At 41.1% G+C, this 19,894-nt stretch overlaps 1 protein-coding gene across 4 annotated transcripts in view; it reads left to right on the forward strand.

Annotated features, from left to right (window-relative positions):
- Positions 1-4,960: 4,960 nt before the first annotated feature.
- Positions 4,961-19,894, forward strand: part of KCTD15 (potassium channel tetramerization domain containing 15) — a 49,775-nt gene continuing 34,841 nt past the window's right edge. Inside the window, exons 1-2 of one of the 4 annotated variants that reach the window (XM_073659775.1) lie at positions 4,961-5,479; positions 10,820-10,995. In XM_073659775.1, coding sequence (XP_073515876.1) covers positions 10,832-10,995 — 164 coding nt within the window. In that variant the 5' untranslated portion in view covers positions 4,961-5,479; positions 10,820-10,831. The other 3 variants (XM_073659774.1, XM_073659776.1, XM_073659773.1) reach the window with 3 other exon arrangements.

Raw genomic sequence — 19,894 nt, forward strand, 5'->3', positions numbered from 1 at the left:
TCATCTTTATAAATCTCATTGGAACGGCACCAAACAAAAGTTCCAGGATAATCACCTTGCCCAATGCAGATTCGCGAGTCATCACTGAATATGACTTTCATCCAGTCATCCACAGTCCATGATTGCTTTTCCTTAGCCCATTGTAACCTTGTTTTTTCTGTTTAGGTGTTAGTGATGGCTTCTGTTTAGCTTTAGGCCGTTTCTTACAGATTGGTCACAGACATTGACTCCAGTTTCCTCCCATTCGTTCCGCATTTGTTTTGTTGTGCATTTCCTGTTTTGGAGACACATTGCTTTAAGTTTCCGGTCTTGACGCTTTGATGTCTTCCTTGGTCTACCAGTATGTTTGCCTTTAACAACCTTCCCATGTTGTTTGTATTTGGTCCAGATTTTAGACACAGCTGACTGTGAACAACCAGCATCTTTTGCAACATTGCATGATGATTTACCTTCTTTTAAGAGTTTGATAATCCTCTCCTTTGTTTCAATTGACATCTTTCGTGTTGGAGCCATGATTCATGTCAGTCCACTTGGTGCAACAGCTCTCCAAGGTGTGATCACTCCTTTTTTAGATGCAGACTAACGAGCAGATCTAATTTGATGCAGGTGTTCGTTTTGGAAATGAAAATTTACAGGGTGATTCCATAATTTTTTCCTCAGAATTGAGTGATTCCATAATTTTTTCCCTCTGCTTGGTCTGAAAAAAATTACCCTTACTGAGTACCACATTTTTAATCTTGAGTTCTTTTAGTGTTTCTTAAAGCCCTAAAGTTGCCATTTGAAATGACTTTAGTTTTGTGCCATGTCTGTGATCTGCTTTTTTTCAACAACATTAAACAACTGAATGAACATCATCCGAGCCCGGTGATTCCATAATTTTTGCCAGGGGTTGTAGTAGGGTTGCACAGTGATAAAGATCAACCCATAAGGCATTAGTGGAAAACACATGGCATTCAAACTTGCAATAAAGGTGTGAATTGTAGAGTCACCATGTGGTTAGAAAGAGAACTGCAAATGTTTTTGATCAGCTGCCAGCCAATCTCTTTTCCCAGATGGCTACAGGTTGTGACCAAAGTCTGGGATAGACCAACACATTGGCCATCCTTTCTTTAACCACAACCTGACTTAGCAATTAAATTCACAGCTTAACTGCAGATTTATTGAGTTCTGTGTTTTTTTGTAATGCGAGACTAAATGACCACAGAGAGAAGACTGCAAGATTTCAGGATTTCTCCTAATATAAATAGCGACACTGAAAAAAAAGACCAAAAATTGTTATCTGTAACTTAACAGGAATCTGTTAGCAGGTTTGTGCTACCTCATCTGAGAGCAGCATGATGTAGGGACAGAGTCCATGATTCCGGCTATGTATACTTTAGTTTACTGTGTGCAGCAGCTGTGATACAATCAGAGTTTTTAGATGTAGCAGAGCTCAGAAAGCTAACCCTACCCACACCCTTGGTTGGCAGCTGGGTACATTGTATATTGACAGTAAACTCCTAATCAGTGATGGGGGCGGAGTTGGACCAGGATGCACTGGAGTTCTAGTCCTGCAGTGATAATCTCCTGCTGATAAAACACTCATTGTCTTGAAACAACAGCCTAGTAAGGTGACACATTGCTGAAATTAATGTCTCAGCCCCTCGTCATGCTGCCCTCAGATTAAATACCTGCTGATAGATTGGGGCTCATAAGGCCATTTTTCTTTTTTATCATGTTAGATTTCAATTTTAAGAAATAAAGGATTAAGATATTTTTGAAGACCAGTTTTGGAATTTCTTTTTCTTCGAACCATATAATTTTGGATGGCACAATCCCTTTAAAGGAACCCTGCAAGCAAAACTGATGCGTATAGCAATGACACAGATTGAAAGTCCACCAAGGAGAGAATCCCAGTCATGCTCCACCGTTCCTATTCCCTGGAAATAACACAGAATCCCTTTTGTCCTGTGCATTCCTTTAAAAAACAGACTTCATGTGAGAGTTGATTGTACAGATTTTAAGGGGAGAACTTCTTTAATAAATTGCAATGCTCTCGCTATCACCATTGAAGCTTTTGCAGAATACGTAATTTTATGCAACAGTTCCCAGTGAATAAGAAGTTGCCAGTCTCGGAGCTCTACAAGTCGCAGTCACACAATACTTTGGATGTTCTTCGCACCCTCTGGAGCTCAAACAGAATATGTAATGATTTCAGCTACAATGTCAGCGTGCAGGTGTTACAATGAACTCTCACTGTATACAGCAATCGACTAATATATACAGTCATTCTGGACGAACGCCTCCCAGTCTCCGGGGAGAATCACCTGTACGGTTTACCTGATCTACCTGTCCAGTATCATAAATGCTCCTGAAAACAACGTGACGGCGTACGGGATTGCTAATCATTAAGATGACCTACTTCTCATTTTCTTTTTTCATTTTCAAAAGCCGCGTTAAAAAAAATCCATAAATTAAAGAAATTAACTGATGGAGCCCCTGGCATCTTTGTAAGCTATTTAAATCTTTAAATTTACAACATCTTCTGCATATATCAAGTAATTGAACTAACTGCGGGGATGTAACTTTAATGAGAAAATTTCCCTTTTCTGCTGGAGTTCGTACTCCAAAAAAACAAAAAAAAAAAAGAGCCCCGGGAAAAAAAAAGTTGTTTATTCCTGCCGAGGGGATCGGAAGAACTGTATGAAGTTTCTTTTGTAGCTTTGTGATACGGCAGAACAAAAGGCATATGGAATATTTAATATATTATACGGATCCCGGCAAACAAAAGTGACAACTGGGACCTTGTCTCCTGCTAACCTTAAAACACAAGCACTTGACCTTTCTGAGAGGGGTGAACCCACAGCGGTTGCAGTTGCGAAGTTTTGACACTAGTTGGTGCTGACGATCTAGAAATTTGGGAACGGGATCTTCTCTGGCTATTATGATGTTACTATTGCTACGAGCTTAAAAAGTGAAAACTGTACTTATCAAAGCCACATCCCCAGATGTGCAAGGGAGATTAGTGATGTAACTGGCGTAGAATGCAACCACTCCCCTGAAAGTGGGGGCTGGCTGGCAAGATGGTAAGAGGCTATGCCCCCTCCTTACTAAAAAGCCCCAGCTAGCAAGGTACTCACCAAAATCAAGGTGATAAATGCATATAAAAATACGAAACAAAACTGCCTTTAAACCCAAAGTTAATCAGGTAGAGTCTGACTATAATGTTCTACCCAAAAATCCCTGTCCCCCATCTTCATTTTTTTTAACCCTTTTACAAAGATTGATATACATTTATTTTAGGTCGTTTTATAAGCTTTGCCCCTTTAAAAGAGGTTCTGCAGCATTTCCTTAAGAGTAGTAAAGTGAGGATGATATAGTGCTGTGAGGATTGAGACCAATGTCCCGAAACTGACAACTTTGACCCTGTGCAAAAGTTTTGGCACTTAGTAAAACTTATTTTTATTATTATTATTATTATTATTATTATTATTTTTTTTAGATTTCTTGTCAAGAGAACAGAGGCTACAAAGCCTGTCAAAGATGCCAGGGAGAGAGGGTGGGGGGATGTGAAGTATCTGCATGGGAGATCTTCATAGCAGACATCTCCAGCTAGCCGTGCTCTATAATTGAAATGGCGCGTTTAGCCAGGGGCTAGTACAGAGGGTGCATTTTGCAATAGCACAAAGCCTGTCCATAGACGTCATTTGGTATTAATGGCCTGGAGGAAGTCTAATGCCAACCATTAGCAGAAGAGAGGCAGAAAACAGAACTTGGGGAGGGGGTAGGATGCGTGTGGGGGTGGAGGGATAGCTTAGGGAGAGAAGGGAAAAGGGTAATTTGGGGGGATCTGGAAAGTAAATATAATCCCTTAAAATTAGGCTCATAAAGTCACAGGAGGAAATGGAAGAATAGTCAAAGCCCCTAGGGGGTTAAGGAAGGTAGAAGATTAAGGGTGACTCTAAAAAACATGTTCAGGCTGCACAGGGTTAAAAAACACTACATTTGATTTTTGGGGGGGTGTAGGTGGGAAAAAAAAAACTGATGGATAAAGATAAAAATGTTATGGATGGGGATAATAGGCTTCAATAGGTGTGCGTTATACACCTTGCTCAGATATTTCGCTACAATCTCAATGAGGCTCATTATGTAAAATGGCTTAGAGCGGGATTTAACATTTGCATGGCTTTCCAGGCGATTGCTATGATGGAATCTACTATAACTAGACACTGAAAATATAAAGAATAGGGGACAGATTTTTTTTTTAAACTATTTATTGATTTTACTCACTTATATTGCACCATTAATTCCACAGCGCTTTACAGACATTATGGCCACTGTCCCCATCGGGGCTCACAATCTAAGTTCCCTATCAGTATGTCTTTGGAGTGTGGGAGGAAACTGGAGAACCTGGAGGAAACCCACACAAACACGGGGAGAACAAACTCCTTGCAGATGTTGTCCTTGGTGGGATTTGAATCCAGGACCCCAGCGCTGCAAGGCTAACCACTGAGCCACTGTGCTGCCCAATGTATAGTACAGTGCTAACCACTGAGCCACTGTAGGTTTTCTTATCACCACTAATGCCAATTATCAGCAGTATCAGTCTCATTATTGGTATTTTGATGGGAGATGGTTGACCCCCCATTACTTTGCATTTCTGATCCATAATCACATTGTATGGTTTAAAAAAAAAAAAGACCGATGTCCATCAGGTTCAAGAAGGGAGAGGACGTGGATGAAGGGGACGTGTTTTAAAATTTTGTTGGGAATATTAAAGGTGAAGGTGATCAACCATGTGCAAAAAATTTTGCAAAAAATATATATATATAAGGCGACGATAGGGTAAAGGTAAAAAAAAAAAAAAGGAGCAAGAGACACCAACCCCCACCACCCCCAAAAGAAAAAAAAAACACCCTTTAAGTTTTGCAGCAAGTTCTGGTGTAGCAATTGTAACACACAAAGTCAAAGGATGTGAGAAACGTGCCCTGTGTTACTTATTTGGGAACTGAAAATTTATGCCTCGCTGAAAGTGCCCGAGGAAAAATTACATCAGACGAAATGACAATGATTAAAATCAGCTTTTTCTCTGCCTGTGCCTCGTCTGCTGCTGCTGAAGCTGGAGCCCTGGCAGCAGCCCGGTGATCTCTGCACACACACACCGTTATCCCACAGCTGGCACTGGAGGGGGCACCTCTCCGACAAGGCAGGAAAGGGGGGGCAGAGCTGGGCCACTTCATTGGAGCTGATCCTTGCCCTGGAGGCGTTTGGAAGCCCAGAGCTAGGAGTGTGCAGCGCAATCTCTCTCCTCCTCTCCATTCTCCTGCAGCTCCGGCTCCTGCCTCTCTAGTCTCCAGGCTGCACCAAGGGTTTGGGGGGCTTGTGAGACCAAGGGGGTGCCCAGGAGAGAGAGAACGAGAGAGGGGGCACTGTTCCGGGGAGAGGACAAGGCACACAGGGAAGAAGAGGAGGAGGAGGAAAAGATCTGGCCGGGATCAAGGTAAGAGAGGAGGAAGGGCTTGCTGGAGAAAAGTGACTTGGAAGCGCAGGGGCACAAGAGCCCCCCGATTCCTGCTGCAGGCTCCCCGGCTGGGTCTCTGAGCCTTGCAGGATGGACGTGGGGTATACTGCCAATACTATACTTCATGGTCCTTGCATGGAGGTGGTATGGCAGCAGATTAGAAGGAGGGGGGAAGACCCCCTAATCATAGCTGGGGGGTCATCTGCCCATACCCTGATGTCTTGTGCATGCTTGATCCTGCATTGGGTATAAGAGTCAGTCTGTGTGTGTGATGCCTGCAGTAAGTACTATCAGCTTTCATCTATTGCATTGCATGTTATGTATTGTTTTCAATTGTATTGCATTTTAGGGGGGTGTTGGAGGGATAATTTGAAGCAAGGGAGATTCTGGGGGTGCAGATGTAAGAAGGGTTAAGAAAAGGGATAAGTGCATTGAATGGTCCAGGTTTTTCTGTTGAGAAACACAAGGGGGACAAGAAGAGCTGAGAGTTTTCATCCACTTCCTCCTGTCCAAAAGTTTCCTGCAAAGACTTGTGTCACTGGGTCCCCTGCTGCTGGCTGATCTCAGGGGCTGGCTACTTAGATATGTATAGGAGATAGATATAGATAGATAGATAGATAGATAGATAGATAGATAGATAGATAGATAGATATATGGATAGATAGATATGAGATAAATAGATACACAGATAAAAATATTGATCTCTCTCTGATATAAAATGGTCATGAATGTAAAGACTTTGCACTAACTGGACAAGTGAACCAAAATATATTCAATGTTTTGAAATTCTTGCCAAATTAATGTTTTTGTTTTGTCTACTTTAACAATAATTGTTAGAGGCAAATGTCATCAGATCTACCACAATATCCAGATTTCCAAAGGTCAGAACCATTTCTTTTCTGGCCACGTACAGACCAATCATCACTATGGTTGAGCAAATTCTGAACATTTTGAAGCGAGTCCCATAAGGTTTTGTGGGTCCAGAGAGATCAGCGTTTGTAAACGCTCAAGATCACAGATTTCTCTCCATCTCTCATAGTTAGGGAAGTTGCTTTAGGACAACCGCTCATGAACTTATCATATGTCTTCGTATGACCTATGGGTAGAGCAGGGAATGAGAACCCAACCGTTCTCCAATAGATGGGACACGTTTTCATTGGTTCACGCCAACCTAATTGTCACTACAGATGCAAAGATCCTGGTCAGATTGGAAGAATTACTTATGGTTCAAAAAATCTAAGGGGTATCGTCACCCCTGACCACTCGTAAACTTTGTATTGTTCGTGCTGTGAGAAGTCTCTTAAGGCAATCTAGTCATGCTCCCTGTTTCATTATTTCAAAATATTTTGCAATCCTCTTATTAATATGCAGACACTGTGTATCTGAAGTTGCTACCTTTTTCTTTCTTGTAATTATCTTTGTATTATTAGATTCTTTTTTAACAATCTGCTGTTATATTTGTATCGTATTTTTTTGGAATCTCTGGTTAGTCATAAATGCTGGGGGTGTTTCAGGAACCTTTCACCCCCAGCCATCTCCTCTGTATGGTTTCCACAGTCTGCAGCAGTAGGGCCCGCAGCCATGTGCCGAGGTGGGAACCAACTTCATACACCCAGTATTACTTCTTCGACTTTTGAAGTTGGATCTGAATGCATCATCCATGTGTGTGTAGTAAATGAGGAGTATTCCTGAAGGCTTTTGTGCTGTGAAGACAACACCCTGGAATATTCTCTCTATTTCTCTCTCTTCTTTCAACATTCCTTGCTGTAGGGCTTTTGCCCCGGGCACCAAGCCTTGAATGGAGCTCTTTTTCCCTCCGACACATCCAAAAAAAAAAAGCCCCTTTGCCTTCTGTTTACCTTTTATGGTTAAAATAACAGCTTAAGCAAAGAGGCAACTTCATGGAGAAACGATTTCTTGAAATCTTCTCAAGCTGCAGCGACATAGCAAGTTTAATCACCCCTAGAGAGCGAAACAACTGTGTGCACAATGGGACACAGAGTCATTTTGTGTGTAAATGAGCGTGCTATGGCTTCACTTTACATGGGCAAATAGCTTTTACAAGCAGCTACTTCCACAAAGACAGGGGGAAGATAATCTGGCTTTTCAGAGAACTGGAGGGAGGCAAAGACAAGACCCAGATTAGAAAAAAAAAAAAAATACACATTATTGGAAGACCTGGTTGTATTGGTTTTGCCCCCAGCTAGTTAAGCCATCACCCAATTTGTGCTTAAGACCACCCTCCCTTTTATACAATTAAAGCTGCAATTGTCTTTACCCCACTCCTTTGTCAGGGAGGAGGGGGCCCCGTCACTCCTGGGGGCAAGTAAGCATCTGTGTTTGGCTCCGTGACATGATATTATGAATAGGTGGGAGATTATTTTTCTCAGCCCTTGGTAGTAGAGTCAGTTACAGCAGTCGGTCCACCCAAAGCCACAACTACCTGCACGCTGTCACTCTAGGTCCTTCCAACAGTCCCCTATTTCATTCCCCAAAGAGTCTACAAGATGCATGGGATGCCCAATGCCGCAGTGTCTTCTGGAAGACGAAAAGTGGGTAACGGGATTGTTTCAATGTGGATGTATTTTTTAATTATTGCTTAATTTGTACTTTTAATTATTACAGCGTACACTTGGGGTTGGGAGTGATTACTTTTACTTGATATTGCACCAAAGTTTTCCTAAGTCGTAACTATCTCTAGAGGTGACTAGTAAGCCCCTATAGGGGTGCAGCCTACAGGTATTGCGGCAGATGACTGCGCGCTCATTACTTGTAAATGGCTTTATACATTTCTAATCTAGATTGTTGAATTATTCAGGTAAACGACCTTTCTAGAGCACAGGAGCGACATCTTCTATTGTATATACTTTATATATTATTTTGCTATTGACTGGTTACAAACACTATATGGCACGTTTAGCAGGTCAAAATAATCCTCCAAAGGACATAGGAGTGGCCACAAGAGCTTACTCTCTATTGGAATAATCTAATATATTAATGTTGTATTAAAATAGAAGTCATAAATGTGTGTTTGTCATTTGCCACAAAAGTTATCTCAGTGGACAAATCGCTCAGGTTACAAGTGATAAACTCGGCTCTGCTACATCATTACTTATACAGCAGGTCTGCTCCGCCCTGTGTTATTGTAACACCGTATCTAATCTCACATTACATAGTGAGTGTGTAATAACGTGACACGCACGGCCCTGTGGCTGCTGCTATTGTGTCTGTACTCATTTCACACTCTAGTCCATATTGATCTGATTACAGACTGGTGGCAATTACTGGGTGTAATATATTATAGAACTGGCTGGGAAACGCTCTCGTCATATCTCCATAGAAAGGGTCCATGTGTATGCAGCACCATATTCCCATATTGTCATATGTAATGTCTTGTTCAAAAAAAATAAAAATACATATTCAACTCTGCTATATCTATATGGAAGTTAGAGAAGCCACTTAACCATGTGCGCTGTCACTTCTATGGAAATATAGCGTTGACACTTGTAGCATTACAGTTATTGAGGTGTTACTGTCTTGTATCAATTGTTGCAAAATGCATTGAGTGGTCTTGCCTTAATACACCCTGACACTTCGGGACCCTTCTAGGGGTGAAGGAACGAGCTAGAACTGTGCAACATTTGGCCACGTTTTCTTTCTATAAACTTCATCAACAATATGACTTTGGGGGGAAAAAAAAAAAGGAGCAGACTTGTGTTTCATTCTTGAGGCTTGTCCATTCTCCCCATAATTCCTTTGACCGGTCAAATGTGTCGTCCGTTCGATTGGCCGATATTGTAAGATATTGAATCTATGTAGCAATATCAATTGGAAATGTGCGTGCACCTGTCCTATCTGCTGCAATTCATTTTTTGACAGCTTTCACGTTACTGCTGCTCTTTACGTTTAATGAATGAATGAATGTATATGGATAACTTAAAAAAATAAAAATAAAACTCAAGTAATCATATGCCATTTTCACAAATTTTATACAGCACTCTGTCATAGGTCAATCTCCTTTTTTCTACAAATTTTCACAAATAGAGCACAATTCACATGTCCGTCACATCGAAAAAAAAATGATCATATTTATTTACGATGTGGATATATAAACTTGGAAGTGTTTATAAAGATGTAGCAGAGTCCAGTTTGGTGTCAAACCATGCCATTGAGTGTACAGAATAAATCAGTATATAGCCATCTGGCACTTTATTGATGGCGTGTGATCATTCTTCATTGATACCATGTTCTCATTAAGTCACTATAAGTCAAAGTGATAGAAAAGAAATGCAGAGTTGGCTAATGCGGTATGAATATATATATCTTCAGGTATAGCAAAGCTGAGTTTGTCATCATGATATAACCGAGTTATCTCAGTTCTTTCCATGGAACTCAAGTTCTACAGTATTGTAACAAATTTGTCTCTGCTGCCTCGTTATAGCTCTGCTACATCTAGAAATGGCCCTGTCTCCCAAAGGGTTACCTGCCTCGTACTATATACAGGTCACGGATAACTTTAGTTTAGTGTCTTGTACTTTAAATCAGGCAGCTGGTAACAATTTACATTTTTATGCATACATCAAAGGACCGGAGTCTTGGGTATTCTTAGCATTAACCTATGCCAATTGGCGCTGGCAGGTTGATTCATCAAACAGTTTTAATACTTTCTTCCAACTTTTTTTTTTTTTTTTATTCCACCAGATTGTAATGTTGTATTTTGCTTGGCGTTGTTTTCATGTTGTGCCCGGGTACAAATAAGTAAAGGCTGTCAGATGTTACAGTAGGTGAATGGATGTGAAAAAAAAAATCTACCTCTGCCTATCGAATAAATGCCTCGGGTACCAAGGAAGTCACTAATTTAGAGGTGTCTTGTTATTGAGACGCACTTGCAGAAAAAAAAAAAAAAAATGAAAAAAAAAAAAAACCCTGAATCTCAATTCACAAATTGGTTCTCCCGTTTGTCAGGGGATATTTCACATCTAACACATAAGCCCACGACCTCTAATTAGAATTTTGCAGTTTGTTTTGTGCCCCTTGAGGCTGACACCTTGGAAAGGAAGAAGAAGGAGGAAAAAAAAAAAATGTTCCTGATTTCTTATTGCTAATAAGCATATTCCACCTACCCTCTGGTACTTAAAAAAAAAAATACGTGCAAATACGTTTAATTGCGGTGGCGGCGGTAATTTGTACACTGGATGTATGATCAGACGGATGCAGGAATGATCTGATTAGATCTGTGATCACTTCAATATCATAATAGTGACTGTACTGAAGGACTATTTCTCTCTTTTTTTTTTTTTGTTTGCCTTTGCGATCAAGGAGGAAAGCAGTATGTCCCGTCTGTCTCTCACCCGCTCCCCGGTCTCTCCCTTGGCTTCTCAAGGAATCCCGCTCCCAGCGCAGCTCACCAAATCCAATGCACCTGTGCATATCGACGTAGGGGGCCACATGTACACCAGCAGCCTGGCTACTCTTACCAAGTACCCGGACTCAAGGTAAGGACAGATCTCTTCATCCGCATGTGTAAATTAATGATAATATTCCATTGTGCCCAGATCAGACTGTTCTCCTAAGTGTCACTCTTTGTCCTCCTCCTTTAACTCCCAAGACACTGGAGAATGGCGTAGATTCGCTCTATACCTATTGACTCCCCCAAGGGATTTCACATCATCACAATCAAAGATTTTGGGAGGTTGGAGATTGTTTTCATCATTCTTTATATTAGATAAAGCAGAGATAACTTATTTGATCAATGTTGCAAATCCAGCTGTATATGGCAGGCGTATTGTACAGCGCCTTGGACAGTCCTCGTCCATACTGGGCCTCACATACTACTCTCTCGAGCACACACACTCCGTCTAGTACTAAGGACATTTTCCGGAATTCGACATTTGAGGAAAATGTAAATATTTACAGATTTGGCGAAAATCTTCAAATTCTAAATGATTGGTTAATACATTTAAAAGTGACTCTAAAGAAAATAAAATTGGGTAAGTGAGGACGGATTGGTGACTTGGGAGCACAGGAATCAATTCTATGGTCTGACTTTCACCCCCGTGAGTTGAAAAAGTCTGTCCTTTGCACCTATGTATGTAAATGCTTCTGGAAGTTCTTAGATATGCAAGGATCATAGGGAATAGCAGGGAGTCAACCTTTTGCCTTCCTACCTAAATGGCTGATGACAGGGAATCTTAATAGTCCCTATTGGGCATCCCATAATAAGAGATTTTTTTTGGCCAATCCCCAAAACTTTCTACCACCCCTCGGTGAACCACAGCTGTATGACCGAACACAGGCTTTTTTCATTAGCTTTGCGCTTCCAATTAGTTTTCTAATTAGCAGCGTTTCAGATTATGGCAGTGCAGACAAGAGGGTGACTTTGCTATGTTTTCCGGTTATGTCTGACACGCCTGTACAGAAACTTATTAAGAGACAGCCCGGCCAGGTTACTCACTGCTTGTAATTGGCTTCTCTCAATAACATTCTTGCTGGTTAAACTGTAACAGTTTCTTTCCATTAAGCAAGGTCATACTTAGGCACTTTTTCTTTTTTTTTTCCTTGGGATCCTGAAAAAAAAACAAAAACAAAAAAAAAATTAGGGAAAATCCACAGCAGCCCTGGAGGAGATCGCAGTTCAGTGTATGCGACATACTTTCTGCATGGTAATTAGGAACATAACTTTACTGCCAGATGTTTGGCAAGACTCGCAGACATTACACCCGCTTTCACCGAGTGGTGAGAATCCCAATGTCCGGGGGTATGCGGTACTTCTTGATTTGCAACTAAAGGAACGCTCTAGACGTTTTGTTTTGTCCAACCGTTGCAAAACTACAACTCCTAGCAGGCCCCGACAGTCACAGGTTGCAGATTTGCCAGCACAGGTTGGAGACCGCTGCTATATAAATGGGCTTTATAGCACTTTTTTAAGTAGTTTTAGCTCATGTCTGGGGGCATTTAAAAAACAAAGACTAAGGCAAGACCTTAATTTTGTTTTTTCTCGAGAAAAACTATACACGTATGTGGCCACGTCTCCATGGATCCTCTGCCAGGATGCACCACTTGCCCCCTGGTTCTGATTGCAGACGTATCGTCCTCACCTGTCAGAGATTCTTGCTGTTTCTAAGATGGAAACACCCCTTTAACAACTCTCCAGGACAAAACATCGGATCGCACTCAGCCCAGTATTATTGTATGGGGCCGTGCACATGTCCGATTTTTTTCCTCGGACCGACTTATTCCAAGGAAAAAAAAAAATTGCAGTGTGCACTAGTTGCCACCGATTATCGGATCGCACTTGGCCATGTAAGTCAATGAGTGCGATTTTCACACTTTTTTCAACTGACACAATGGAGAAGATGGAGAAATTTTTTTTTCCATCTTCTCCACACCTGAGAAAATCACATCACACTCTGACCAGATAAGAAAACGTACAGTCGTGTGACTCTTTAGTCCTGCAACACTACGTAGAGTGTGTGTAAATGGAAACTTGTCTTTGCGTTTCCCCTGGTCCCAGAAAGTTAGAGCTGTCTAGTTATGGAGTGTATATCATTCATGTCCTGGTATATTTGGTGTTTAGAAAGCAGTAACAGTGGCCATATTGATGGTTATCCAGATTTCCCAGTACGGGTGCATTCACATGGCCAGATCGATTTTACCATCTGCGTTACAGCCACGATTCCTGTCCTGACTGTGGGTTTCCTGATCTAAAAGCATCATATATACCTTTAAAGGGGTATTCCCACCTCAATATGTCGTAGGTGTACTGATAATAATATTAGCAAATACCTCCAATAAGAAATGTAGTATAGTTCTTCTTATTCGCTATGTTGCTTACCCCTTGTGCAGGGCATTCAAGTAGCTTAGGTATCCACGACCGCTCATATAGTGAGAGTTAGTTTGCTGTTAGTGGTCGTAACCATGGATACCTAAGCTACTGCAATGCCCTGCACATGGGGTAAGTGACATAGCGAATGAGAAGAACTATACTACATTTCTAATTGGAGATATTTGCTATTATAATAATTATTACACCTACTACATATTGTGATAGGATCTTGTAGATGGGAATACACCACACAATCAGGCCAGGAATTTCAGCCATAACACGGATGATAAAATATGGCTGCTGTCTGGTTGTGTGAATGCATCCTAATTGATTTAAGTGGCAAAATACTAAGGAAGTGTCCTGATCTTAGATAGGATATGCCATGACTGTCTGATAGATAAGAGTTCCACTTCTGATACCTACCACCATTATAAGGGTTCCCCGACCCCCCCAAAATGGATGCAAGTCTGCAGCTTTCTCAGTTCACGTCTATGGGAGTCACAAAAACAGCCATCGACTCTTTCACAACTGCCTCCCATACGAGTGAATGGGAAGAGCTGCACACATGCCTGGCCACCTCTCCATGGATTCTCTGCCAGGAGAAGATACAAATCCCAGAGGTGTCATCCTCATCTATCAGGCATTCATGCAGGTGTCCTGTGTCCAAGATGAGAACAACTCTCCCGGAGGAAGAGGATCACTCCAGAACTTGGCAGAGCGGTGGTTGGTGAGATGACTATTGTGTAAGCATCTCTATGTGTTTACAAATCACTGCTGTACTCTCGTCAGGGAGAGGCAGAAACCAGTCTGCTCTGTCAATTCATCATCCGGTTCTAATTACAGGTACCGCGTTCATAACTTTGACCTGTAATTAAGGAGATCGAGATGTCACCTCCCTGCCGGGTGGTTCGGTGTCCCACGTGTGGAAGAAACACTGTGCTGCTACTATATGTCAAGGCACGGTTTGTCCAAAACTCAATGTTCACAATAAATGGACATCAGGGAAAGTGTCAGGACTTTATCAATGTTATTTGACCAAAAAAGCAGATATGGTACGGAAGTAAAAGATGTATATTTGTATGACTTGGAAGAGTTCAGGAGTCCTGTAAGAGCTGTGATGGAAGGCAAATGATTTTCCCTGAAACAGATGTAACTAAGAATTAAATATTCTGCAACTTGACAGCAGCGGACTCAAGTAATGGAGATTTTAAAGGGAATTTCCACTTCTGACATACTCATAGTATGTGGCATTAATATCTGATAAAAACCCCCACCCATGCGTAGTAAGGGGGTCATATGATTACCTTTTAGCAAGCCACGGTGATCAGAGGTAGCTGTCACGCTGGGCCTACAAGTAGTGAAAGGGGGAGTGGAGACCCCTAAACAGCTCAAACAACAAACCCTGACTCCCCTATGGACCCTATATAGGTTCTGCACCTATCGCCGAGCAGGATACCTTAGCCCTAGCTGACCCTAAATCTAGGCCCTAGGTGGGGAGGGGGAGGGGTGAGCACTAGTCAGCTCCACTGCAAACTAATACACACAAGGGAAACAAACAAGGGGGTACACTTAGCTTCAAGACGACACCAGAGAGAAAACGGCAACAATCCACAAAGAAACTCCAAGAAAATTCTAGCCGACTACTAGAATTCCAGGCCTGAATAGAATCAGAACACTCTATCACCAGCGACTCTCTGGAGAAACTGAGTGTATTTAAGGATTCAGCAGGGGCGTAGTAATTAGCAACAGAAGGTGAGGATCACCGCTGGGTCCTAAAAGGTATAATCTCCAAGCAAGGTGAGGATCACCATTGGGTCCTAAAGCGAGAGGGATCATGAAAGGATCAGGAGATGTTAGATGTTTTCAAGGCTAAACGCAGCGACCTTCTACAGCCGGACCCCGTAGGACTGTCTGTCAAATCTGACACACCCGTGACAGTAGCCTCATGTAAGAGATGAAGTGGAGAAGAGGCCAGTGTGTTGGGAAGTTTCCGTAACTCCGCAGACCACCGTCTGCCCCCCAGGAACCACACGTATCGGATACAGCCTGTGTATATGTCATAAATGCCTGAATTGAAAGTTGGCCTGAATACAACACCCTTTAAATACCCATCTTTAATCATATCACCTAAATTAGGTGTTATCTATCTTTTATTATAAACCTTCATCCTGTTTTATGAAACTTCGCAACCACCGACATCCTCCAGCCTTTAAAATCTTGTCTTCTGCACAAAATCCTCCAGGCGTTCCTGATCCTAGGAGGTAATTATTCCTCCCCCGGACTCTCTTGCTTGCTGCTTCCTTGTTGAGTTAAATATTAATTTTAGGAAGATATATATTAGAAAAAGTATGAAAAATGGAGATTGCTGCTGCACCAGGTCTGATGACCCAATGAGTGTGTCTGTGGGAGCGAGATCAGTGAAAACTCCGACCTTCTCGGCTCAACATTCTTGTATTGTGTGCCGTCTTAGGTGAAGACCCCTAAAGAAACAAACGCGGCATTAAACCCAGGAGAACATTGTCGGATTACGCAATGTGTATTGGAATGGCTCTTTCATCTATTGAGTTTGTACAATGCTCTGTGTGCTCTCATGCACGTCTACTTGCTAAGCAGCATTTTTTTGGGGAGTGATCGGTGGGGGTCTCGGATAGGTCAAAAGTTTAAAAATGTAGGATTTTTAGTTATCATAACTTCCATAAGAAACAAAAAAGGCAACTCAAAGTGTATGTTCACACATGGAGGAATTTGTGCCTGCAAAACTGCGGCAAAGTGGAAGCCATTTTTCCCAACTCTGCAGCAGAAATTGACCTGCGGTGCAGATTTTAAGTTCCAGGTAATACATGCAATTCTTTGCAGTGAATAAAGTGAAATTTGCAGAACAATCTATGACAAATCTGCATGTATTGCATGAATTTGTTACAGATTTTCCATTGTATGTGTGAATGTACCCTTGGCTTTTCGGCTACCTGGCTTCTGTCCAGGTTTGGTCTAGGCCTCCAGCAGGAGAGGCCCATAGGCATCCTGAATGGTGTCTCTGTTTACAACGGTAACCTCCGGGGAGAGGATCTTCAGAAAGCATTGTGCAATAGAAAGCTTCATACGTTTTCTGAAATTACAGGCATACAATACGACATGGCCATGAGAATGACCCCATCGCTCAATGTACCTGTAGACACTTTGGTTACAAATCTTTAGTGTATTATTTATTAACCAGCCAGCCTTTAATACAGATGACATAATCAGTAACAGATTCTGTAATGCTGGTTTGAACAGAGCCTTAAAGGGTATGTAGCGTTTATTAAAAAAAATATATATATATTCTTCATTAAAACTTTACTGTTTTTGATCTTCACTTCCTACGTGCCTCCGTGGTGCCAAGGGCCCACCAGTAACCAACTCCAGGACTCCACTTTTAAGCTCCATGCAAATGCGACATTATCCTCAATCACAAATTTATACAGCAGTGAACCGGGTAGATTATTAAATTAATAAGATGCTGCCTTTATCTGTACAGAGTGATTCAAGTATATTGTGCCAAGTACTGCCCTTTGTCTGTACATAGCAATCCAAGTATATAGTGCTCATATAAGAGGGTGGTGGCCCACCGGAGGATTCTCCTCTTCTGCTGCCGGCCGGTCCAGGGCTGGTTGCAGACTTCCAAAATTTTGTGATAGTTTCACCGTGCCATTCCAAATGTGAGCCAAAAAGTTTAGGACATTAATTTGACAGTATATATCAGATGAATGTCACTGATTTGGGGAAGATTGGCTGACTATCTGATTGTCATGAGGATGTCCTGAATGCTTTATAATAGCAAATAAAGAGGGAAAATAGGGTCGGGCATATCATATTTAACATACATGAGATTTCCTGCCAGCAAATGTCTGGCAGAGGCCTTTTCCTATTAGGAACGCATGCACACTCGGTTGACCATACATATGTATGGGTAGGAGGAATAGCTGTCAGTATAAGGGTATGTTTACACATTAAGTATTTGGACCATTTTTGCATCTCTTGGCAGGAAAAATGCAGTGGCAAAAACGCTCGTTTTTGTTGCTTTTTTTTTTTGCCTGAGTTTTTGCTGCAGATTTTTCCCCACTCATTAGACTATGTTCCCACACATTGTGTTTTGCTGCAGATTTTTATGCAAATTTTCAGCTGCGTTTTGCAGTACCAGCAAAGTCTATGAGAAACCAGAATTCTCTGTTCACACATCTTGTTTTTTTTTGCTGTGTATTTTGTTCCTTGGTTGTGTTTTTGGAAAATAGAGCATGTCACTTCTTTCATCGTTTTGTCACCCATAAGAAGTAATGGGTGGTGAAAAAAATGCCGAAAAAACGCATCAAAAAACACAGGTACATTTTTTTCAGCATTTTTTCAGTGTTTTTGATGGAAAAATAGAATGGGGTTCTTTTTTTCACAGAACTTTATGTACTGTACATGCATACATAGAGACAGAAAGACAGTGAAAAAAAAAAAACCCGCATAAAAAAAAAGCAGCAAAACCTGCGTTTTTGACGCAGCCGATTTCCTGCCAGAGATCAGTTTTGCTGCAGATTTCTGACGTAAAAAGAACACAACATGTGGGAACTTAGCCTAAGGCTGGGTGAAATCTGCAGGAAAAAACGCTGAAAGAATTGACTCTCTGCAAATTTAAATCTGCATCAAATCTGCAATGTGTGCATGAGTCTTCAGGATTCTCATTCACTTTGCTGACTTCAGGTTTTGTTGACAAAAAAATGCAACGTGTGCACACAGTCTAATGGGAATTTAGCCCCTAGTTATCTAAAGTTACTGGGCACCTTAACTTTCTATATTGTATGCCATAATTCAGACTGAGAGCTCAGGGGTTGTGCATCTAGAGTAGCCATAAGACATACATATTGCAAACATAAGTTGGTGGCAATTTATCTTTAAAATATTTGATTGATTGTGAAAATAAAACCAGGCTTTACAGTTTGGTTATTGTTGAGTTACAGCTTCACATTTATGATAATAGCTGGACGATGGGTAACATTGTCATCTATTGCAAGACAAATCCCAATGAACGTGTAGAAGATGGTGCGGGGGGCGGCAGGGCGACATCTCCATTAACATGTATACATATCAGGATGTAATAGGGATGGCCTGTCCCTATGAATCTCATACTAGACGTTCAGAGATGAACACTTTCTACTCTGCTCACTGGAATATACAGTAAACACAGGCAGCAGATTGCCCAGGGCCCGATGAGATTCAGAGCCGGGGGCTATTGACCTAGTGTTACAGCTGTAACATGTGTATCATGTGTAGAGAAGAGCTGCACACGAGATGGGGGAAGGGAAGGAGACATCTCTGCCGTGCCGAAATTATCATCAGAGATCAGGGGCTTCGCTGCTAAACATGAGTGACGCAAAAGAGAAAATACAGCTAAATATGTCTGCAAAGATGAAATCCGCGCACTTATCTAATGATCGACGCAAAGGCACGAACCAGCTGAGACATGGATAGAGGACATGGAAATAATAATATCTCATCATGAGGAGTCATTATAGATTTTTAGAATATGCAAAACCTGTATACAAATGTTTCACATTACAGATTTCATTATTCAGAACCTATTTATTTCCACTACATTTATCAGATTGTAATGAGCAAGTCCTCACTCCTGTAATATCATCATGAATGCTGGAGTATTACATATAATACTATACTACTGCCCCCTATGTACAAGAATATAACTACTATAATACTGCTCCTATGTACAAGAATATAACTACTATAATACTGCCCCTATGTACAAGAATATAACTACTATAATACTGCTCCTATGTACAAGAATATAACTACTATAATACTGCTCCTATGTACAAGAATATAACTACTATAATACTGCCCCTATGTACAAGAATATAACTACTATAATACTGCCCCCTATGTACAAGAATATAACTACTATAATACTGCTCCTATGTACAAGAATATAACCACTATAATACTGCCCTATGTACAAGAATATAACTACTATACTACTGCCCCCTATGTACAAGAATATAACTACTATAATACTGCTCCTATGTACAAGAATATAACTACTATAATACTGTCCCCTATGTACAAGAATATAACTACTATAATACTGCCCCCTATGTACAAGAATATAACTACTATACTACTGCCCCCTATGTACAAGAATATAACTACTATAATACTGCCCCCTATGTACAAGAATATAACTACTATAATACTGCCCCCTATGTACAAGAATATAACTACTATAATACTGTCCCCTATGTACAAGAATATAACTACTATAATACTGCCCCCTATGTACAAGAATATAACTACTATAATACTGCCCCCTATGTACAAGAATATAACTACTATAACACTGCTCCCTATGTACACGAATATAACTACTATAATACTGCCCCTATGTACAAGAATATAACTACTATAATACTGCCCCCTATGTACAAGAATATAACTATAATACTGCTCCTATGTACAAGAATATAACTACTATAATACTGCTCCCATGTTCAAGAATATAACTACTATAACACTGCTCCCTATGTACAAGAATATAA

This window comes from Phyllobates terribilis, unplaced genomic scaffold (assembly GCF_046119375.1).
Source record: "Phyllobates terribilis strain yellow unplaced genomic scaffold, ASM4611937v1 Scaffold_14__1_contigs__length_39327217, whole genome shotgun sequence".
NCBI lineage: Eukaryota > Metazoa > Chordata > Amphibia > Anura > Dendrobatidae > Phyllobates > Phyllobates terribilis.